Source organism: Schistocerca gregaria, chromosome 3 (genome assembly GCF_023897955.1).
Source record: "Schistocerca gregaria isolate iqSchGreg1 chromosome 3, iqSchGreg1.2, whole genome shotgun sequence".
In the NCBI taxonomy this organism is placed as follows: domain Eukaryota; kingdom Metazoa; phylum Arthropoda; class Insecta; order Orthoptera; family Acrididae; genus Schistocerca; species Schistocerca gregaria.
This window is the reverse complement of record NC_064922.1, coordinates 495,154,664-495,179,435: the sequence shown is the minus strand read 5'-3', so window position 1 is coordinate 495,179,435 and position 24,772 is coordinate 495,154,664. Positions and strand designations below refer to the sequence as shown.

The following is a 24,772-nucleotide window of genomic DNA, read 5'->3' as shown; positions in this document are numbered from 1 at the left end:
TCTCTCCAGTCATAATCACATCTATCACTGCAGTCTGTTCCGTGACTCATTTGCTCGTTTGTCTGTTTCTCCCAGCAATTTCACCACGTTTCTCTCCATTTATCAGTAATTCTCTTTTTCTTCCTTCTTTTTAATGTTTTAAAATTAAAAGGCCACTTTTCAAAATCACAACTGGTAGTAAACACTGATTTTAAACTTTCTGCGCTTCAGTTTTTTCTAAGTCTCCATGTACGCGCTATTAAGTCAAACGAGCAGTTAAGTTGACGGACGGCCTTATTCTGTTGCAGGATAATGTCCACCCACATGTTGCCAATGTTGTTTCTACTGTACTGCAGAGGTTTTTCTCGGTAGACGATTGCCATATTTTTGAAGACATGAAGAAAGATAATTGTGACCACGATTCGCTTCGTATGAGTAGATGCACGCCTGGGTACGATCAATGTTCCGTAGGCAAACGCAAACATTTTTCCGTGACTGCACTGATCGTCGTGTCTCACAGTGGGATAAATGTACTAACAGTCATGGCAATTAAGTTTTTAAATTATAAACAGGTCACTTATTTTTTTCCGTTTGTCTTGTTTTCATTCGATTGCCCCATATAGTTTCGAAAACTTTTTATAATCTACCAAAAATTGCTGTTTTTCTGTTTGTTGCTTTTGCTGTTCACCCAAGCTTTGTCTTCAGCTGCCTTAAGACCAAAAATAAATAGTCCTTCCAATCATCTAGTTCTGTAACTTCTTTATTAATCTGTATTATTTTTTTCAGGGTGCTGGTTTTACATTATTGTTAGGGTACTACAGATATCTGTCAAGCCTACAGTAAAACAGGCTGTAGTTTTCCATTCGTTGGTGACGTTCACCTGTCCTAGAAACAAAAGGTACTGCCTCATCCGAAAAGCAAATGTTGGTTCACATACGTTCCACAGAACACTCAGACTTTTGAGAATCTCCACATCTTCTTGGCTTGTCGAGAAGAGTTTTGTTGGTACGGAATCTCCTTGCGGTAATGAATTTCTCACTAACGTGATGAAATCTAAAAAGAGTAGTAACACTGACATACCAGTTTCCCTTTACACTATCAATTGACTAAAAGTCAATCGTTTTTACTACCCAGTTGCTGGTAATCTTAACGAATACCTTTAGGAATTAAGAAGAAGAGTCAGACAATTCTACGTTTTGTATGTCTCGTCTGACTCCTTTCTTGAGAAATAGAATATACCTTTTTCAATTTTGATGTTTTACTTACGGCTGAAGTTCAGTAAACAATTACGAAAGGTTCTATTAAACTTGTCTCTAGTTTTAAAATTCTGTTGAATAGCTATCAACTATGTCTGTCTCCATTTTCTTTATATCTCTCGTTGTTTCAGTCGCCTCATCTAGCGTAACATACTGTAGGTCAGTATTTTATGTATTAACAGTGGTATATAATTTTTGATTCATCTTTCAAAGTGCACAAATATCGGAAAAATTTTTGGAATGCTTTTATGATTTTTTGTCTTTTGTTAGTTGCTATGAATTCTTATCTGATCGAAAGAAGAGCCTTCCGAACATAAGTTTCGATTTTATTGTCCTCACAGTATTATCGTTATTCTTCTTCCCAAATTTTCATTGACTGTAACTTCTCAAATCGTTTGGAAGATTGGGACTATTGTTGTTTATATATCCGAGCAGAACATTTCGAGATCATTGTCAGTTTCAACAAAAAAGTTTCTTACTTGTAACCATGGCGTTCAGTGGTAATGATACAACACAACGATTCACAGTCGCAAACTTTTTATTGAGAGGTTTGTGCTGAATATTGTTACTACTCTGGTCGTCAATCGTAGGTGTTAAGGCAACTTCTGGAGTACTTCATGGCAGTTTTGTAGGGCCATGACTATTTACAACGTCTGTAAATGAGCGAGTGGATCACGTAAGAAGCTTGAACAGGCTTTTCGATAATACTGCTCTTTGGAGGAAGCGCCAAAACCAGAAGGGTGAAGAGAGATGCAGGATTACTTGCGTAAGATCGATGATCGTTGTACGGACTGGTAACTGACCGTGAAAATAAAAAAGTGTTATATTTTGCAGATTAATAGCCAAAGAGATCCAGCTGCACGTGAAGCGCTATTCTTTAGCGTGATTCGCATGATTAAATTGCAAATGGAAAACTATTAACTTTATTTCATATCAATTATTCCGTTGTTTTGGTTAATTCACTATAAGTTTAAGGCGTATATATAATTGTAGAATAACAATACGAGAATATTGTTAAAATATTTTGAACGTATATGTGCGTGATGTTCATATATACTACTTTCTCATACTGCTGTTTTCTAGTAGAATAACTTGAATATTCTCGAACAAGATTTTTTAAAACAAATTGGGCTGATGTATCCACCTCCCACGTTTTCTTCCATAGCCTTCAAAATCCCACGAACAAGCGGGTTATGATTGTCACTTTACGGTACAGTGCTTAGAGTCTGGGCATTAGGCAGTCATAGCGGAGTGCGGAGACTGATAACTGGTGCGCGAGAAAATTCAAAGTCTGTACTCTCAGGAGGTCATAACTGTGTACCATTTGAATTATGGCTCAAATTTTCGGGAGGGACTGATATCGGGCGGGACTGATGTCTTGCTATTGCACTTTTTTACCCCATGGAAATGTGGGGTTAAGTTGGTGATGTTTCCATCTTAGGTTGGTTGGGTATGATTTCCTGACGCGACAGTTGTGCCGTTACGAGTATCCTGAGCTTGTTTAAGATAAAAAAATGTGCTATCTTGATAGCCCCTGATGATGGCTCCAGCTTAAAGAGACTACCTTTTGGACTATTGCCTAATCTCATTATAACAACAATCTTCAAAGACGTAAATACCGGCCGTAAATGCATAAGTTGCTTGGATAGAGAGTTAGAAATTGCTTGGTAGATCGCTCGTGTCCGGTGAGGTCGAAGCGAGCTACCGCTTGCAAGTGACAGTCGCGAGCGATTTATCGCTCAGATGTTGGGTATTGAGGACCAACGAATGAATGGCGGGGGTGCCTACACGCCAGGCGCACAGCCACCCGTGTGAAGGGCCTCGTCGTGGACCCCTCGCTCGTCCAGATGCAGGTCGGTGGATCCGTCCAACACGGAATCTCCCGGGAGAAGCCTGCCAAGCGGCGTACCATGCGCTCAAATAATTAATAAGAAGCCCCTGTCGGCCGTCGGCGTGCAACCTGTGGCAGCACCAATTAGCCGCCCTGGGTAGACGCTGCTCCCTCGCCCACCCTGCCGCCCCCCTTCCCGCCAACTCCCTGGCCCTCACTCTCATAACGAATCAAAAAGCTGCCCGTTTGCCTTTGCAGCAGATCTGATCCTAGTGCTCTCCCGCGCACGGTTTCACCACTTCAGTTGCCTTGTGTGTTCCCTCGATCGCAATCTACAGATATGCGTTTGATATCCAAATATAAGGTTAGTAACATAGCCTCTTTAAAACCAATATGTCTCTTTACGTTTGACATAATCTTGGAAGGGAGTGAACATTTCGATAAAATAACACTTGAGGCGCTCATTCTATGGATTCGGGAAATAAAAGTTTGAGATTAACAGCCAAATAATGTTTCTAAACGCGAGCAGTATTCCACCAGATAACTCCTATAACTTTACTGGGGCCGCAGAAAGAGTAGCATGCATTCTCGAACAAGAATGAGCCGATGTGTCCACTTACCACTAGCACTAAAAACTAGAAATAGCAACCGTTAACTGATGTTTTTAGCAATGTTTCTACTGTGCCTGATGAATACTGGGAATTTTTCTTTATAAATACGGTGTACTTTGAGCAACATTATTTGAATGTCTATATGAAAGCAATAGGAACACTTATAACGTTACCGTCAGTTGCCGCCGCAGTTTGTTTCCGAATCAGTGAGTTGTGCATTATTTCTGAATATAGAAATCTGCTGACTGTTCTACGGATTAAGTACGAAATATGTTGCTACGTAGGTTATTAATGAACGATTGTGACCCATACACATCGTATACATATTTGTTCGAAAGTAGCTTTGGAAATATTTGTATGGACAGCAGAAAATGTATACTCCTATCCATACAAAGTTTTTTTTCTAGAATTTAGTTTTCATTTCTTTTGTTTCTTCCCCTTTCCATTGTTTCTTCCACGTTATATACCACTGAAACTGGTCGCTAAGAATGTTACATTATTAACCTTTTAGCAACTCTAGGTCGTGGCATCCAAATACTCTACCGTAGCTCTGACAGGTATATATTAGGAAGGAACAAAACCATGAGACAGCGAGGAAACAATATTGTAAACTATAAGCTGTTGGTTCAGTCAGTCGAAACTGGTTACATACGTTTTCATATAATCATTTTTATGGCCTACGTGTTGCGCAGCGATGTTTTTTGTATGAGTTACTTCACCTATCAGTACCAATCATAATATAGCACAGTATAACACCACACAATACCTGATAGATAATGATTTACTAAACACTGAAACCGAAATTTAGTTGATCCCAGTTAAGATGTAAACTTAGTTGTTGTATATGCTGTTATATCGTATGCTGTGCTTGGAAGTACTATAATTTGCTTCTGATAGGAAATTGTAGTAGATATCAGCCATTATACAGTCACCTGCGAATGCTAATTTCAGATTTAATTTTGTAAAACTTATATCAATTATGTCTTGTGTGGAGAGTTCCCTTGACAACGCGTAAATGTGTAATGGACAATGCTTACCGGTATTTATTTATATATAACACAGTTTTTGTCATAGAATGTGTAATAAACGAAAATACACGAAAAATTACTTAGGTACAATTCTGCAATATTAGAGGTAATATGTGAGAATATAATACAGGGTAAGTCTCACGCAAAATTTCTAATGTAAGGTCTAGGTATTCTAGCTGTGATGCAAGTAATATGCTGTTTCGTCATTTACTACAGGGTTGCAAAAATCAGCAAATTCACAAAAATTATCTTATTCAACATATAATTTTTTTCCCTTATAAACTGATAGACCAAGCAAACTGTTCCTGTTTACTGTTATTTGTTAGCAGTCTAACGTTTATTTCTCTGACAGATAAAATGCTTTACTTATTTTACCATTGTTTTTCTTTTAGTTTTAACAAAACATATTTTAAGTGATTATTTTGGACGATTATTTTAGACTGCAGTTATTTTTTGTGCCATGCTATTTAGATGACAAGTTATTATTAGCTTTTTTTTCCTACGTTACAGCACTATTTTGGCACCTGTTTTATAGGCTAACAATTCTGACAGGAGTGACATCGTCTGTGTTTACCTATTTTCTCATATCTACATATCTGTCGAAACTTTAATCTTTGACTTTTTCTTGACCTATTCCATTCTGGTTACCTTTTCACATTTACTGCCTCATCCAGTGACAGGTTTTTTCTGCTCTTAATTCTTAACATCATTCTATAGCATAACGTTTCAATTGTTACCAGTTCGTACTTTTCGTAGTTTACAACGGCTCAATATTTTATCATAACTTGGCGATCCAGACGAATCGATAAACATCTTTTCAGTTTTTCAATATCAATATCCAACATCGGAAAACACCGCCTTTTATGAAAACTTTCATTTGTGTAATAATGCTTCTGATATTTAGCTTTATCCAACAGGACATGATTCGTACATTTATTTCCCAGCTTTGATGTTATTCGTAATTGTTCTTTCTCTATCTCTGCAGTTCTTTTTTTCCTTCGTAACTCCTTAACGTACATAGCGTGGAAAATAGATTTTCTCTCCACTTAACAGTTCTTGCAAGTTTTGCAAGAAATAACCGAAATGTTTTAATTATCGCTACGAAAAAACAAAGGAACGTAATTAATTTTTTTCGTTTGAGTTAGAATACGCGTTTGCAATGCTAGTACGTATTGAAATTCCTACGTCACAATATCATAGCTTGCCGTTGGAAGTGTCAAAACAAAATGGCGCAGCACGTTGAAAAGATGCAGTTTCGTGCAACAATTGAAGACGAATAACGCATATACAATGCAAGGTGAGTTCGTGGAAGTGTGTGGAAACTATGCGCCGTCGTACACTACGTGATCAAAAGTATACGGACACCAACAAAAACATACGTTTTTAATATTAGGGGCATTGTGCTGCCACCTACTATCAGGTACTCCATACCAGCGACCTCAGTAGTCATTAGACATCGTGAGAGAGCAGAATGGGGCGGTCCGCAGAACTCACGGACTTCGAACGGGGTCAGGTGACTGGGTGTCACTTGTGTCATGCGTCTGTACACGAGGTTTCCACACTCCTAACATCCTTAGGTCCACTGTTTCCGAAGGGACACGTACAGCACAAAAGCGTACCGGCTGACCTCGTCTGTTGACTGACGCAGACCGCCGACAGTTGAAGAGGGTCGTAATGTGTAATAGGAAGGCATCTATCCAGACCATCACACAGGAATTCCAAACTGCATCAGGATCCACTGCAAGCACTATGACAGTTAGGAGGGAGGTGAGAAAACTTGGATTTCGTGGTCAAGCGGCTGCTCATAAGTCACACATCACTCCGGTAAATGCCAAACGACGCCTCGCTTGGTGTAAGAAGCGTAAACATCGGACGACAGAAGAGTGGAAAAACGTTGTGTAGAGTGACGAATCACGGTACACAATGTGGCCATCCGAAGGAAGAGTGTGGGTATGGCGAATGGCTGGTGAACGTCAACTGCCAAGGTGTGTAGTGCCAATAGTAAAGTTCGGAGGCGGTGGTGTTGTAGTGTGGTCGTGGTTTTCATGGAAGGGGCTTGCACCCCTTGTTGTTTTGCGTGATGACTACCTCTCGTTGCTGTTTTCCACTTCAAAGGATATGTCGTCTACGGACATTGCTACCTGAACCCCTGTGACTATGATTCTTGTTCTGAAATTTAAAAAATCTGTTATTAATGTGTAACTGAAGAATTGAGACGCTGATGGGAACCACTTATAAAAGGACATGATGTAGAATAGAACTGCAGTAATATTCCACAGATGCTGTAACTGAAATGAAATCAGTTGTAAAGACGAGCAAATTGTTTTGTCAGAGAGCTAAAGAAGCGTTTTACACGCTGTTAGTATTAGTGGCTACATGTATCAACTATTAATGTAAATGGAGAAGCTTTCATGTCCGTGTCATTGAAGGTAAAATATTCTGAGTTGTAAGGCTGCATCATGTCCATTCTTCAAATTTCTTCTTTCTTTGTCGACATTCTGATCCCTCTCCTGGAACTATCCGTTGTTTCCGGAAGAGTCCTGAAAAGGATCTCAGCAGAGAGATCGAAACGTTTACTGTTGAATAAAAAATTTGAAGCGGATCCCGTGGTGGCCGTATAAACCAGATTATTTTATCTTCAGTTAGGAAACATATTCGTTGCGAATTGATCAGTGGCTACAGGCTTTTTGAATGAAGTCATTTCCGCCATTTAACTGTAAGTTTTGATTATTCATTTAGCTGACTATTTTGATTTCTGCTGTAGAGCCAGTTTCAGTCTGCCTGGCACTTCGTCGTAGAAACATTGCATCACATATGTTAACACAGATACCATTCATGTGATTCGTATCCGTCCACAATATGTAGACGACGATATAACATTCAGATATGCCGGATATTTACTGTATTTCTTTCACCTTTGCACTTAAAACTGGCTCAACAGACGAAATCACGATAGTGAACCAAATAAACAATAAAACCTTAGAGTTAAATGGCGGCAATGATTTCATTAAAAAAGTATTGGCCTGTTGTGAGTATGCTTCCGAGACGAAGGAAATACTCACACTGGCTAAAATATTTTTAAAATGGAGAATGATGTCTGAAGAGAAGGGGTCGCCGCGCAGTGTGCGAGATGGCGGCCCGGAAGCGATGCTGTGTGTAGATGTGTGCGTGTGCTTGCGCAGAGGGCCGGCGCGATGGACGGCTGCTACGTGCCCAACAACCCGCAGTTCGGCCTGCCGGAGGCGGCGGCCTGGGGGCTCGACGACATGGGCTCCTTCTCGCTGCCCGCGCTAGACCTCGACCCGCTGCCCAGTCTGCTGCCGTTCAGCCCCGCCGCCTACAAGTGAGTATTGCTCTACTGGCCACCGCATGCGTCTCAGCCAACTATACTGTCTTTGTGGCTTGCAACTAAACCTCTTTCGTAGTAGGCAATAAGATCTGTAAGGACGATACAGAGGTGTGTGGGAATGAAACAAAGGTAATCACCTCGTTATTGGCTCGGTGAATCATAACCACCCTCAGTTAAGGCACGGTACATCCTTTAGTGGAAGTGTCCCGAAACAATATTTACACCTAAAGTCTCCCTTCACTGACTGATAATTTGAATCTCACTATGTTTATACTTAAGTTGCAAAATTAAGATACAGAGAGAAAATTTTGGACTCATTCATTGCTATTTATAAAACAGAAAGTTTTTCTTCCGTATCAGCAAGCAGATTGCTAATTCGAATCTGTCTGGAGTGGCTGCAACTAAACTTTGCGAGTTTAGGCTTTAGTTTAGGCCACCTGCTGAACGATAACAGGTAATTGTCATTTTCACATAAGGCGTTTTGCAGTAGAACTCTACGAAAGTTTCATCAGTATAAATCGCAATTTATCATTTTAGTGTGAGGAGATGCTGAATTGAAAATTTCAGAACACAATGATCCTTTGATTTCTTCTGGGCGCGCAGCAATGATTCTACAAATGTGGAAAACAACACTGTTTCCAGGAGGCTTGTTTAAATGAATATTTTGTTAATCTCTAGGGCCTAGTTTATACCGTGAGCTCATTCTCAACTACACCTACAAACCTAATAGCTCACCACAATTAAATGGAAGTCGAAATATAAAAGTCCTTGCAACTGTATGGGAAGAGTTTTCACTAAATTATAGTGTGATTACTTACAATGGACGTGGAAACTTCATCTTCATAAATACTGTAAAACAGAAGCCACATGCCGTACACAGTTATATATCGCATTGCCCTTTATAGACACAAACTAAAATATTAAATGCATGGAGTAACTGTAGGTGCAAGAAAAGCAGTATAGTAGATAATAAGAAACCACATATAACAACAAGCAACGAGAAACCATACCTCGCAATAGGTATCCACTAACCGCACATACACAGCTATTGTCGGCCGCGGTGGTCTAGCGGTTCAGGCGCTCAGTCCTGCCTCGGGCATGAATGTGTGTGATGTCCTTAGGTTAGTTAGGTTTAAGTAGTTCTAAGTTCTAGGGGACTGACGACCACAGATGTTAAGTCCCATAGTGCTCAGAGCCACTTGAACCATTTACACAGCTATTCGTATTTCAACCATATGTGAACACATGTGTAGATGGGATAGTTTAGAACTGTCTGTCAAATAGTATAAAGTCGAAAGATATTATGGTACTATAGCCATACAGTTTCAAAGTAGGTCGTTCGTCGTTTACTTATTGTTACATGCATGGTATCACTTTAGTGTTTATAAACGGTGTCACACATAAGCAACAGTGTTAGATATCCTGAGTGAGGCTTTTATTTTTATTTTAGTCACACTTACATATTATAATCACAATCATAAACGGTTTCTGCCCTATGTTAACTACCTTCAGATTCTTAACATCAGCGACATATTGTGAACAATTGACGCCAAACAGTGATGTGAACACGTCTCTCGCCAAATGCTGCATAGAACCTGATGAATGTCATTGTATGGCTGAAACCGGGTATCATTGCAATCATATTTTGTGATTGTGTTTCGTATAAAAATAAGTAAATAATACTACAGTCACTCTTTTCCGCGGAACGTCGTTCATTTTCGATGCTACCTTTCTTTTCTAAAATTTTCAGTAGTTGTTTGGACCCTACTGTACACTTTCACAATTTGCAACACTTTTGAATTAGTAAATAAAATCAGTAAAATCTTCATCCCGACTGAATACCAGTGTCTGGGAGACAATCAGTTGTCGGATAATGGAAATGAACAGAAAATTAATTTACATCCTGTGAAGATTTCATAAAAAGGGATATGGTGGCAGGGTTCAGTTCGTCGTCCATTCCTTTCCTTAGTGTAGCTATTGGTATGGTTTACTGTTAAACAATACAGCTGTTCAGAATATTTTATGGCTATTTCTGACGTAAGTTCGTACAGAAAGAGGTGAAATATTATATAAATCGTTGAATGTATAGTACCGCGAGTAATATCATACGTAGGTTACACAAAAGAGATTTTCAAGTCATTCAAAACAATTGCAATTTGCTAACACAGTATCACAAGGCAAGGAAATAATCAGTAAATAATTCTTCAAGGAGGTGATAAGATTTACTGAAAGTCGAAGCATTTAACATCATGTGCTATAACACAGTGTCTTTTCCGTGAAATAATCGTGACTCTTACTGACATGACAATTAAAACCGAGTTAACGTTGCTTTTTAACACCTTTTTATAATGCATTTCATAGTAGTTATTATGAGACACTCACATTCATTACAAAGGAGACGTATAACCCTAACAAGTAGATGCTTTTCAAAAGCCTCACATGTCTGACCCTGTAAACGCAGTACATACACCCCATCATAAGATTTGTGGTTAACAACACAGACTCAGTCAAGAGGAAATGCTGAATGGCGTGAACGCTATAGGGAAAGAGTCCGAAAATATATCTGTAAGACCTAAAAGAACGGAAGATACCTGGTCATTACTCAACAGGTTTCATAACTGAAGCTAATTTTAATTCAGTTGACATTGTTAAGCTCGTTAAGCTGTAGTTTCCTAGTTGCAACAGTGGAAGAATATACCACTTCAAACATAACTATACCATGTCTGGTGAGGTCTTGTGGTGTTCTGACTCCCTTACTAAGAAAGTGTTTCAGTCTTCCTGTTACAGTTTTGTATCGAAAATGAATCACGAATTTATGAGCGGTGCATTTAACCACTGTACTGTTAAATACGGTGAAGGTCTAATACGCAACAGCGCAAGAGACGAGAGAGAAATGAACTAATATGTAATATTATATGGCTGCAATAGCTCTTAATCGCCAGACATTTGAATATTACCTGGTAATCTGAAGGTAGAGCCGTTAACAGTAATATTTTTTAGCGTATCATTTGCAACAATCTTGGAAAACACTAAAAATACAATTCTTTTGCCGGCAAGTTGTCTCTTGATGAACTCCAGAGAGTCCGTGTAGCACAGATGTCAGTCGTTTACAGTAATTATTTACTCTCTGATTGTGTCTCTGCAAGGTGAAAATCTACGACTAATATGGTTGAAGTTTCACGGAACATTTATTTTTATCAAATTATGTGAAATTTTCCTTCGGAGAAGAGAGTTAAAAAAATTTAAGGCACTATAGTTACTACATACGATTCCTTTCGTAATGTTCCTTTTATGACGGAGAATATTCACGAATAGTGTGATAAACATCACTGTGGTAGTAAAAGCTAACGGCTAATTAAGCGCAAGAGACAAAAGAGGAATGAGGTAACACATTATAAATTAAGGACTTAAGCATGAAGCAGAGGAAGTATAATATAATACATAACTGCATGAATCGGTAGAAGATGCTTTTAGTCAGTAAGTTAGATAATATCTGGTGCTTTGATTTCGATAGTCTGACCGTAACTCAGGCAGTAAATTAAGGAAGAAAAAAATTAGGTGTGGTTTTCTGTAGTATTTTCCGGGCTTTTATTTGAGTATATTTCTGCATCAGACTACAAGCTATCTACAACTGCGTGGTGGAGCTTCTAATTTGTATACTTTTGAACTTCAGGTTACGTGTTAAAAGTACCAACCGTTCCTGTTTACGACAGCAGATTTACCACTTGTGGATTGCTCATCGAGATCAAAAGTAAAATCTAACTCAAATAATCGTGGTAGAAGAAAAATATTATACCGTCTTAAAAATGCCAATATAATTCAGTCTTAAAAATGCCTGTCTTTTGTAAAGAGATTTCATCAGACTCACTTCTCTTAGATATTTTGTCTATCCCTCTTGTTCTATCGAGAAAAGTGTCCTAATTATTTACAGAATCGTCTCCTACAATAAATCATTACTAGCATCCCTGAATTATTTCTGTAAAGCAAAGTGTAACAAGTTCTAGTCATCTTCTAGATTTTACTTACTCTTTAATGTTCTGTGAACTGATTTTCAACGCAAAGTAGTCTTCATCTAACGAATATTCTTTTCACTTTTCTAAAAACGTGCAACTGTTTCCATTTTCTTCATTTTTGTAACTTTGATGCTGAAAAAATGCTGTATCTTTGTGTATTAATGCTTACCTAAAATTGGTCATCATAGTACACTAATTTTAACATCTATCTTTTTACTTTCGGTAAAAACTAGTACCGAACGTACATTGCTCAACAATACAGACAGAAAATTATTAAAATGGATTAGCAGAAAAAGATGTCATATACGAATCCTGTCGCCAGTAGCTCCACTTACGTTTTTTTTCTGAAGCAATATATTCAATATGGCTTGTTTACCTAAAAATTCGGACTATCATTTAAAAACGCAAAATGAATGATTACACTTTTTGCTGTCAAATTTGTTTCTTGGCTGATGAAGTTGTGAGGCTGATATTATTTTAGTTTAAATATCCGCATGTCTCTTGTGTATTTTTCTTCTTTTAACTGGTAAGTTCTTCTATTAATTGGCAGATAATTTACTGCTTTCCATTTCAAACATTTGTGAGCCCGCATCTCGTGGTCGTGCGGTAGCGTTCTCGCTTCCCGCGCCCGGGTTCCCGGGTTCGGTTCCCGGCGGGGTCAGGGATTTTCTCTGCCTCGTGAAGGCTGGGTGTTGTGTGTTGTCCTTAGGTTAGGTAGGTTTAAGAAGTTCTAAGTTCTAGGGGACTGATGACCATAGATGGTAAGTTCCATAGTGCTCAGAGCCATTTGAACCAATCTAACATTTGTGAAAAGGATGCATCATAATCTGTAATCTTTTCGGTTTTAGAATTTCAACAACTACCGTTAAAAATTAATCAAACATATATTTATTCTTCTATCTAGGAAAGCAACAAAAGTCGCTTAGCAGTGGAAAGGCATCAGGTTCGGATGAGATGTCTGTAAGATTCTACAAAGATTATGCGAAACAACATACTTCTCTTCTATCAGAAGTTTATCGTAGACCGCTTAGGGTACGAGGGTATCTAGAGGCTGGGAAAAGCAAAGTTCATTTCAAGTTTCAAGAAGGGTTGTAGGACAGATACACGTTATTGTAGGCCTATAATATTCAATTATGGAACATGTCTTACACTCAAGAATTACGACTTTTTTTGGAACGCAAATCTGCTCTGTAAAAACCAACATGGATAACGCGAACAGAGATGTTGCAAAATTCAGTTTGCTCTCTTCCCCCATGAAATTCGTAGCGCCGTAGCCAACGGCGCTCAAATAGATTCCGTGTTTCTTGACTTCAGGAATGCATTTGATTCCTTCCCTGACTACCATTTAATGAAGACATACGAGCTTACCGAGTACTGGACGAATTTACGAATAAATTAAAGACTTCCCTACAGAAAGAACTCAACACGTCGCTGTTAACGGAACTAAATCGAGTGATGTACAGGTAATTTTGAAAGTACCTCAAGAACGTGTGATACGACCGTTACTGTGTACAATGTATGGTTGTATGTATGTATGTAAATGATCTAGTAGAAAGTATTGGAAGCTCTAAGACTATTCACAGATTATTCGGTTGTGGTAAGAAAGTAGCAACGACAGAAGACATTAACCATTAGCAGAATGACCTATAGAGGAATAATGAATGATGCAGATACTGGCAGTTAACTCTGAACACAAACAAATGTGATATATTGCGCAGATATAGGAAAAGTAATAGACTGCTGTACAAGTACACTATTGATGCCAAATTAATGGAAAACAGTATCCATCTTAAAATATCTAGGATTAACTATTCAGAGTGAACTTAAATGGAAGGACCACATACAACAAATAGTAGGAAGAACAGACGTCAAACTGAGATTCGTAGGAAGATTCTTAAGGAAATATAACGCATCCACGAAGGAAGTGGTTTACAAGACGCTTGTTCGATCGATCCTTGAGTATTGTTCGTCATTCTGCGACCCTTACTAGATAGGAGAAGATTCAACGAAGAGTGGCTCGTTTCGTCGCAGGATTGTTTAGTCGGCGCAAGAACGTTATAGAGGTCTCAAGTAACCCCACAAGCAGGCGTTACAAGAGAGGCGTTTCTCTTCATGGAGAAGTTTACCATTAAAATTTCGAGAGAGCACTTTCCGGGAAGCCGAGTGGTCTAAGGCGCTGCAGTCATGGACTGTGCGGCTGGTCCCGGCGGAGGTTCGAGTCCTCCCTCGGGCATGGATGTGCGTGTTTGTCCTTAGAATGATTTAGGTTATGACCTTAGCAGTTAAGACCCATAAGATTACACACGCATTTGAACATTTGAACGTTCCAGGAAGAGTCGCTCAATAATTTACTTCCTCCAACATATATCTCGCTAAATGACCACTACGAGAAAATTCGAGAAATTAGAGCTAATACAGAGGCTTGCCGATAATCGTTCTTCCCACTTACCATTTCCAAGTGGAACAGGGAAGGGGGGATCAGTTAGTGGTACCGGAAGTACACTCCGCCTTGCGGAGTAGGACGAAGATGTAGATAGGTGTAGATGTTAGAGACTTACCGTGGATGGCCAAGGAGAAGCTCAACAGAGTGCGCCCGTGTAATAGACGTACTCCTGTAGTGGCCCAGGTAGCGGGACAGGACATCGATGTTGGGTTTGGCTGGTAGCATATTCAAGTCTACTGCTCAAAGGTGCGCACGAACCGTGCCGTTGTGAGGTGCGTTATGTCACTCAGGAAGCAGATACCCTGAAACGTCAAATGAAGGCCACTGAGAGAGACCATTGTTTCTAGGGCCCTTTGCTTGTAATTTTTTTCCTGCAAGGTGCTTATTGTCTATGTTTCTGTGCCATTTGACTGCAAAGTACATAAGAAAACATAGGAATGAAATCTAGTACAATGAGCCGCATAGATATGAGGAAGAGGCCGCAGAAGTCCACAAGGAAGCACTCGCATGGACGCTGCGCCGTTGGTCAGGCATGTAAACGTTGCCAGAGAGCTGACTAAATCGACGCGCAGGTGTTCCTGATGTCCTGCGTGATGGTGCGCCAGTAAGCGTGCACCTTGAGAGCGGCTTCACGAGTGTCGTCCACTGTTACCAGTGTGCAGGAGGTTCATGACACGCTGACGGCATGTCGGCCGGATGATCGCACAGCAGTAGTCAGTTGATGTCAGAATCATTTCTCCCTGTACCGTCTCGATTCTGTATTTTTAGAGGCCTGGAGGCGAGTGGGAAGCGAGACGCTCCGGCCAACCTTGGTGAATGTATTTAGCAACGTGTTTTAGAATAAGGTCCTCAGCTATCTCAATGACGGATGCAGTGAGAGGGAACTCCTTCAGGTGGTTTTGGCAAGCGTTGTCTCCTTGAGATCACACTGTTTTTCAAGATTAAATGTGAGATCTGGGCAGGGCATCGGCATTAGGATGTTGCGCTATCGGCTGATTGTGCGAATCTTTGTAACTATTGAGGAAAAAGTGTTTAATACCATTTTATTGAAATAAATGTACGTTATTTGACACAATGATTCTTTGTATTGATTAGAACGTCCATGTGTGATGTCAGTAACTTCATGAAAGACTTCTTATGATACATTAGTTGCCAATATGAGAATTGGCTTTCCAGGTTTCTGACTGTAGATATACGAAGCGTGCTGAAAAGTAACACCTCAGAAATTTTTATTTTGTTCTCATTATCGGTTGAGGTATTACATGTTATGCGTAGTACTTGCTCGACTTACTCGCTTCGCTGACGCAAGTTGCAATCCTCTGAGGCTAGGGAGCTCCGAATCTCGGCATGTAACAAGGCGGTGTGTAAAGCAACAATGACGATGCGTGAGAAACCCTCAGAAAACTAGAAGAACGAGTTCGAAGAGTTCATCCACACAAATGGAGCACAGTCTCTTTCAGCATGTCAGTGCACACCACACACAAGCGGTGCGACATTTGGAAAACTCAGAAGCACTTAATTCACTGTCATCGATTATCTTCCTTACAGTCCCGACTTGGCCCCATCTGATTTTTATCTGTTTCCGAAACTTAACTTCAGTCCGATGGTAATAAGGCAGTATAAGCGGAGATGTGGTTGTGGTTCCGTCAACAAAGTCAAACATTCTACAGTGACGCTAACTGGTCTCTCATTTGGAGAAACATGTTCGTCGCCATTGTGACTATGTTTAGAAATAGATATGTAGACATGAAGAACAAGTATGTAGAATGTTAAAAACGCTTGTTTTATTTAAAAAGCTTTCACATAAAAGAAATCCGGAGGCATTACTTTTCAGCAAGCCCTTGCATTCAAAAATTAAACGAGCCGGAGGCGAAAAATAAACCACCGAAAAGTGGTGAGGTCGTTTATAAGAGCTCTGAGGTCCAAAACTCGCCGCTAGAAGGACACGGGCGCACACCTACGCCCTAGCTCGCCCACGCGTCGATCGGCCTTTAATCTCAGTCGTACTGAGAACAGAGTGTGGGCTTCAAAAGAAGTGCAAAAGCATTTAGTGTGTTTCCTGAAGTGGGGGAGAGGAAATTCATCAAAGAATGGTGCAAGTATCCAATGCAGTACCACCACTCAATTCTACCTAGGTGGCGATGGCCGGTCTTGAATAATGAGGGTATCCACCTGCTGGACAATGGCGTTCCAGGTCGTGCATCATCTGCCAACGACATTGGTCCTTCCCTGAATCGCTTGTGCCACGCCTTAACATCTGCAAAGGGCATGTAGTGATCTCTGTGCACTTTGCACTCCTCGCGTTTTTAGGAAACGCACTGCACCCCTTTGCGTTTCACCTAAGGCCTCCATTTCACCGTTTTCAACACGATAAGTGCAGAAGCCCGTCGATGCGTGAGTATGCTCGCTCTGTCATCACTGGATGTGCGCCCGCGTCCTTCTGTCGCCGAGTCTGGGACCTCATTGCTGCCAAAGTGACCGTACCTCCTTTCGTAACGAGACCCACGGGAAGGATAGGCCGTGGCGCGTACGTCACAACATGTGACACTGCAGGTCTTACGAGAGCCAGCAGCCCTTTTGGGCGGCGGGCCAGTAAATATTTAACACGGGTTTCATATTTCTCGACTGCGTGTTTAAAAGGTGCAAGTTCTCGAAAGCACACGACAAAATTAAGACCTTTAGTGGTTACATTTGCAATTAAATATTGATTTCCTATGGGATGGGCCCTACACCGAGCTGAGCGTTCGCGAAGTGTGTAGGACTAGTATGAAATCACAAGTTCGTTGCAGGGCCCTTACATATCATTAACCCCACTTTCGTACGTAACCATCCTTTCAGCTGTTTTCGTTTTACCGAGTCCACCTTATGTACAGGATGACCCAGATTACGGCAGTGTGTAAGTTGTTCATTGATACCTTCTACGTATTTTGGTGTAAATGAAATTTCAATCACCAGATTTCTCCTCCGATTGCGAAAACATTCTGTGGCATCCACCTACATAGGGAGAAATCATCATCACGATAAAATAAGAGAAATCAGGGCTCGCACCGAAAAATTTAAATGCTCGTTTTCCCGCGCGCCGTTCGAGAGTGGAACGGTAGAGAGACAGCTTGAAGGTGGTTCATTCAACCCTCTATCGGACACATTGTTGTGAATAGCAGAGTAATAAAGTAGATGTAGACGTAGATGAAGAGAACCACGGTCTTCACAGGCTCATTAAAGATTTATTGCATTTCGTTGTTTTAGTACCCAATACGCTTTGTACCGTGAATGCACTGAAAATAGCGCATAGCAGTTCAAATGTCGACGTTGTTCGCTGTCTGGATTACACATTCGCTGACAAAACCTGCTGCTGACAATAGTAATACCTTCCTAACTTTGCTGACCTCACGACTGCATTAAGTACTGCTCGATTCTGTCTTGAGTTTTGTTTCCCGACTGTATTAGTTGTACGTTAACAGCGAGACACATTACAACTGTATCACACATGCCATGTTGTCATTACAGCGGATACATATTTAGCACATTCCACATACGTCAAAAATAAGCGTAAAAACAGGTTTGTCGCGAATAACAACAATACGCAAAGTATCTTTTGTAACTGCGGATATCCACATACACTATATGATCAAAAGTATCCGTACACCTGCCTGAAAATGGCTCAAAAGTTCGTGGCGCCCTCCATCGGTAATGATGGAATTCAGTATGGCGTTGGCCCACCCTTAGCCTTGATGTCAGCTTCCACTCACTTCTTGGGGAATGTCAGCCCATTCTTTACGGATTGATGCACCGACGGGAGGTGTCGATGTCGATCGGTGAGGCCTGGCACGAAGTCGGCGTTCCAAAACATCCCAGAGGTGTTCTGTAGGATTCAGGCGAGGACTCTGGGCAAGCCAGTCAATTACAGGGATATTATTGTTGTGTAACCACTCCGACACTGGCCGTGCATTATGAACAGGTGCTCGATCGTGTTGAAAGACGCAATCGCCATTCCCGAATTGCTCTTCAACAGTGGGAAGCAAACAGGTGCTTCATCAAGCACTGTTCAGTCGTCCTAAGTTGACGCTCCTTACACCAAGCGAGGCGTAGTTTGGCATTTACCGGCGTAATGTGTGGCTTATGAGCAGCCACTCGACCATGAAATCCAAGTTTTCTCACCTCCCGCCTGTCATAGTACTTGTTGTGGATCGCGATGCAGTTTGAAATTCCTGTGTTTTGGTCCAGATAGATGTCTTCCTAATACACATTACGACCCTCCACAACTGTCAGCGGTCTCTGTCAGCCAGCAGACGAGGTCGGCCTGTAAGCTTTTGTGTTGTACGTGTCCGTTCATGTTTCCACTTCACTATCACTTCGTAAACAGTGGATCAAGGGATGTTTAGGAGTGTGGAAATCTCACGTACAGACGTATGCCACAAGTGACACCCAATCACCTGACTACGTTCGAAGTCTGTGAGTTCTGCGGATGGTCCCATTCTGCTCTCTCACGATGTCTAATGACAAATGAGGTCGTTGATACGGAGTACCTGGCAGTAAGTGGCAGCACAAAGCACCTAATATTAAAAACGTGTATGTTTTTAACGGTGTCCGGGTACTTTTAATCACATAGTGTACGTAAAATTCCACTGATGCTAGTTAGATGCTGAACAGCGTTACAGAACACGTTTTACCAGTTAAAACCGATGACCAGGAATAAATAATATTGACTCTTGCCTGTTGTATTTTTCTTCAGTCTGAGGTAGTGTTAGCATCAGAACAATGTTAGCGATGGCAAGGAGTGAGATCAACATAAAAAACAGTGAAGTGGAATTTTGTTATTACACAGAGAAACTGCAAATATATTATTCTATGATTTGGCAACCTGCGTTAATCCACAGGAATTTCGCTTTGTGTGGCGAACAGCATTCCTAACGCCGTTTTCAATCTGAAAATATATTAAGCAGGTTGTTGTTTCAGCAGCTTTGCGACAAGGGAACATAAGCAACAATGAGAAGGCTTAGCGGAGGACCTTATACAGTTCGCGCCACGATGCCGGGGAGTAGAAGGCGATACCAAAACAAGTATGCAAAGAACTAAAATAGCTGAAAGCATAAATCACGCTGTTGCGTCGCCATCCCTGCACGGGCAGTACCTCATCCACATTACTCAATTCGTATTCAGATTCTCGGGCAAGAACTGTAGGTGCCTCATACAGCCACGGTATTTATCAGACTAGTTGTATTTATCCATCATTTTCTGCGCAACAAATAACCGAGCTATTGGTAAGCAATATTCTTACGTGAAAACAACAGATGCGGTTTACGCAGTTTGGGGCAGCATCCCATTTACTACTCCTCGTACAACAGTATCCAAACAAACAGTTAAGGAGCGATGGTTTGGTCGAGGCAGTCCATGGCCTTTACATGCCTCCTAGTTCACCCGATTTCCCTCAGATTTCTGGTTAATGGAACTTTTAAAGAAATTGCTCTATTTCACTAGCATCGTCATCGTATACATGTATATGATCAAATCATAGGGATGCCAAGTTTGTGTGTAGGAGTCGTGCTTGTTTGAGAAGGAGATACGAGACTTGCATAAGAATGGGCGATTATTTGAATCTAATGGAGCGCATTTTGTAGTGTCAACTGATGCGTGTTTGTCACAGGACAGAATACTCGTAGTCCAAGTAACTGTTTCCCGACATAAGCTGATCCAAAACCTCGTGATCAATGCCTGTCGCAAGAGTGAATGCCGTCTGGAGTCATTGCAGGCACCTGACACCGTAAGGGAAATACGCTGTCCAGTCACATTAACGTCAAAAGGCTGAATAACCACCTTTTGCGGTGCAGACCGATTCGAGATGTGTGGATCCTCAGTTTCTCTATTGTGTTTAAATTCGGGGAGTTTGGTGGCCAGAAGATTACTTTAAACTCACCCTGGTGCTCTTAGAAACACGCACATACACTGTGAACTGTGTGAGATATTGCATCGTCCTGCTGATAGATATCATCGTGGGAGGGATAAACAAACTGCGTGTAGGGATGGACGTAGTCACCAAGGTACCGAGACATACTTGTGTTGATCCACTGTGCGTTCCTGAATGACGCGATCGCCCAGGGATTGCCTCAGACCATTGCCCTGAGCATAAAGTTACCTCCTCAGACCCAGACCCTTCCAACGAGTATTGTAATTGTTGAAATGTGTTTGCTTTCAGACACTTTACACTTTCCGTGCCAGAAGACATCTGTCGAAAGGAACATAAAACGTGATTTATCTGGGAAGGCTATCTGTCCTCACTCAGTGGAAGTCGAGTTGCGATATTGACGTGGAAACTCCAGCTTTCATCACCGCAGAACAACACCCAGCATAGGTGCATGAACCAAGCGACTCCTGCGGAGGCGACCATATGCATCAATGTTCGGTGAATGGTCGTTGAGGAAACACAGTTGGTACGCCTAGTTTAATCTGGGCCGTCAGTTGCTCAACATTTGCACATCGATTTGCACGTACACATCCCTGTAGCCATCGTTCACCGCTGTAACCTATAGCAAGGTGCTGCATCACAGTTGCCTCGGCACCTATTTTGATAATGACATTTTGCCAAGCATGGTATACTTAAACCACAGCGGTGTAAGAAACTGTTATGTTTGTTGAGTAACAAGTTATCTTCAGAAACAATAATTATTCTCAACATTAAGCTCTTCGTTTACAGAATAGAGTACGAATAAAATGGTAAATTTGAAGTTTCTTTTCACAATATTGTAAGTATAAGACGCTTTTAAATTCAAAAGTCAAAATTTCGGTACGATGTCTGATAACAACGACAGATGAACTGCATTGTGCAGCCAGGGTCCTTTGCCAGGCACGTGGTATCTCCCCCGATAAGTGCCCCCCCCCCCCCCCTCCTGCGCCGAGTTAATGTCTGTTCAAAGATTTTTCTTTTTCCACTTGTCAAATATACGATTTTACAGAACAATCTTCACATTTTTTAGGTAGGGTTTCAATGCTTCAGTGTTTCTCACACCAAGCAGTTTGTCAGAGGTTCGGTAGACCAACAAAAAGCACTTTGATTAGGGTTTTCCATATCTTAAAAAGGCCTAGAATAAATATGAAGGAATGTCTTTAATTCTAATTGCCTTTGATCCCTTATGTGATCATCAACCTTTGCCTGACTCATCTTTACTTACTTCTCAAGTCTGTTCTTTCTAGCCTTCATAACATTTTTGGCTATTTCTTCCTTTTTTTAGGCAGACATAGACGCACAAACAGAAAAATGAATAAGTTCATTAAAATATTGTAGGGTTCCTGTGACACATTATCTATAATGTACAGAAATCTGTAGAAGAATGTTGTCGACTTACTATCCACATCTTCAAAGTCTCAAACATGTTCAGTTCAAGATGGATGTTTCTGCTACAGTAGATTTCACATCACTTTCCTATTTCTGTCATGTACTTCTCTGCTGGATTACCGTATGGGGGTGTAGACTGAGATCAGGATATCCTGTCAATGAAGAATTTGCAAGTCTTGGAGATAAGTTGTGTCAGGTAGGAAAACCTTTTCTTTTCCTATCTGTGTAATGTACTTCACTTTTTGACACAATTGCTTAGCTGGTCGCTTTCCTTATGGGATTACTTTTAATAAATTTTGAGAACACATCTGCTATAAATAGGATGAAACTGAATTCACCTTTTAAACTCTGGAGTGGGTTATATGGATGGAAGACGACGAGGCTCGTGGGTGTGACAGGAATTATATTTTACATATGCCATTGACAAGTTTGGTTCCTCACTTTGAGTCTCTGACATTTATAACATTATCAATGTACTTTGTTATCTGTTTGATAATGCTCTAAAAGTACATTAAAAGTACACATTCTCCTGTAGCTTTCATAAACACTTTGGTATGACACAATGACCATAACTTTCATGGGTGTAGGTTAAAAATTTTTTTTGGTAAACTGCCCTGGCTAACATAGCTTCCAAGAGTCAGTCCAGGTGAGTTCTTCTAAACAAGATAGTTTGTGAATTTTATAAAACTAACTGCTTTGTCTTCACCTACTGTTTGCGTCTTGATTTTGGTTTCTATGAGTGTTATTACAGATTGCTTTACTGGTATTTTCATCTTTTACACGTTTCTTATACACACAGCTAAATTTCTTCTCATGTTCAGTCTTAAGTAAACTCTGATCTGTTCCTACAGGTGATTCTGAGAGTGCATTGGCCACCTTGTTTTCAGAACCTTTGACATATTCTGGATCACAACTGAATTGTTGGAAGAACATGGCTCACCTTGTTAAGTAATTATGATAAAGTCTGCATTCTTGTATATAACTTGTTGCCTTGTGGTCAGACTAGAATATCACTTTATGCCACATCAAATAGCGTTTAAACTCATTAAAGATCCAGTGTATTGCAAGTAATTCGTTTTCCATCACTGTGTATATTTTCTTATCTTTCACTAACATTATACTGGCAAAAGCGGTAGAATAATGTTGTGTTCCTCCATTCTCTGCACTTAACTGGAATAGACTGGCCCCCAGTCCATTATCGGAAAAGTAGCAACATAACAGAAAGGGAAACAAAGTTATGTCTTGATAGAAAATCACAATTATTTAAAGTTTGTTTTATATTGTCAGAAGATTCTTCACAACTCCAGTCCCACTTTCAGATGACATTCTTTCTTGAAGCATGACGTAAACATGGAACATTGTCCTTTTACGTATTTTAGGTAGAAACCACTTAATCCCAAAAAGAACTTTAACTGTTTACAGTTTCTAGGAGCAGAAAATTCAGAAATAACGTTACCTTCTTTTGAGTCAGGAAGAACATCTTCCAGAGATATATAGTGTTCCAGAAATTTGATGTTTTACTTGAAATTTACACTTTCCTAGCGTCAAACTTCTCTTTTATGAGCCCATAATAGTATTCCCAGTTCTGACTACATGCAAGGGTATCAACTAGGTAGATGGTTAATTTAGACAACTCTTGTCCTGACACGTAATCCAAGACTCTAGTAAACTTGTCTAGTGAAACAGTCAACCCATATTGAACAGCTTGATACTGGTTACATTTGACATTGTGCTTGGAAACTTTCTTAACTCAGGGGCTAAAGGTATATGGTAAAATCCGAGAGTCAGATCTGAAATGGTCATTAATTTTATACACCAAAATTTATCAAGTAATTCACCGATGTTTTCGTGAGGATCGTTTTCTAATTGGATACTGTTGTTTAGATGTCTGGAGTCCAACCCCAGTCTCACTCCATCATCACACTTACTAACTGCAACTACTAGATTGTTGTGTTCACTGTTACTTGCTTCTATAATGCCAAAGCTCTCAAGTTTTTTCAGTTCTTTGGCAACAGCAGGTCTTTTAGCAATAGGTATTCTGTATGGTCTAAGGGAGAATGCTTTATGAGGCCTTAATTTTAGAACATACTTACAATTTTTTATGATACAAGGAACATTGCTAAATACATACCCATACTTTCACATTAATGATTTCAAGGTTTTTCTTTCTACTTCATCGACTCCATTAGCTAGAGACACCTTCTTCTCAATAAATTTCTTGAAATGTTCACCTACACTTCTCCTCTATTTAGAGTTCTTGATTATGTGATCTCTTTCATTTGCACAGGACAAGTTATTAATTATTACTTCTAAGTATACACTATTCCATTCTAGGAATTTTTGTTGAGTTACATTACCACATTGACTTATGGTGTAAAGAGATTTCTCTCTACGATTCACCACTGCATTTAATTTACGTAACGAATCAATACCAGAATGTTCGATGAGTTTAAGAATCATAAAAAACAATGGTTAAACAGTGCCCCACTGACTTCAGATGTTATCATTGCTTGCTGTCAGTTTTTACCAAAAGGAATTTTTGTTGACACTTCTCCTAGTCACATCTAAATACTGTAAAGAAACCATTCACCTTTCTCCATAGGAACATTTGGATTTACACATCGTGACATTCGTTTAGTATTCAAATGATTTTCACTCCCATACACAAGAGCAGAGATAGGCACAGATTTAGACGACCCAAATCTTATTCAGGTCCCTCCATAACATCTAACAGTGTCACAATATCTGAAACTTCATTTTCTTCATTTCCTATAACTACTTGTTGAGTTAAGCTAACATGATAATCCTCTTCTTCTTCATCTTCAACCCTAACTTCTTCAACATCTGTGTGTACCCTATTACCCTTCAGAAGATCATCGGTTACCTTACTGTCTATTTTGCCCTCGCCCTTCTGCTCAAATATATCTAACTC

At 40.2% G+C, this 24,772-nt stretch overlaps 1 protein-coding gene across 1 annotated transcript in view; it reads left to right on the top strand.

Moving 5' to 3' along the window:
- The window catches only part of LOC126355442 (protein glass-like), a 149,528-nt gene that overhangs the window by 59,400 nt on the left and 65,356 nt on the right, over positions 1–24,772 (top strand). Inside the window, exon 2 of the mRNA XM_050005750.1 lies at positions 7,888–8,048. Within this exon, the coding sequence (XP_049861707.1) occupies positions 7,900–8,048 (149 nt within the window). The 5' untranslated portion in view covers positions 7,888–7,899. The remainder of the gene's footprint in view (positions 1–7,887; positions 8,049–24,772) is intronic.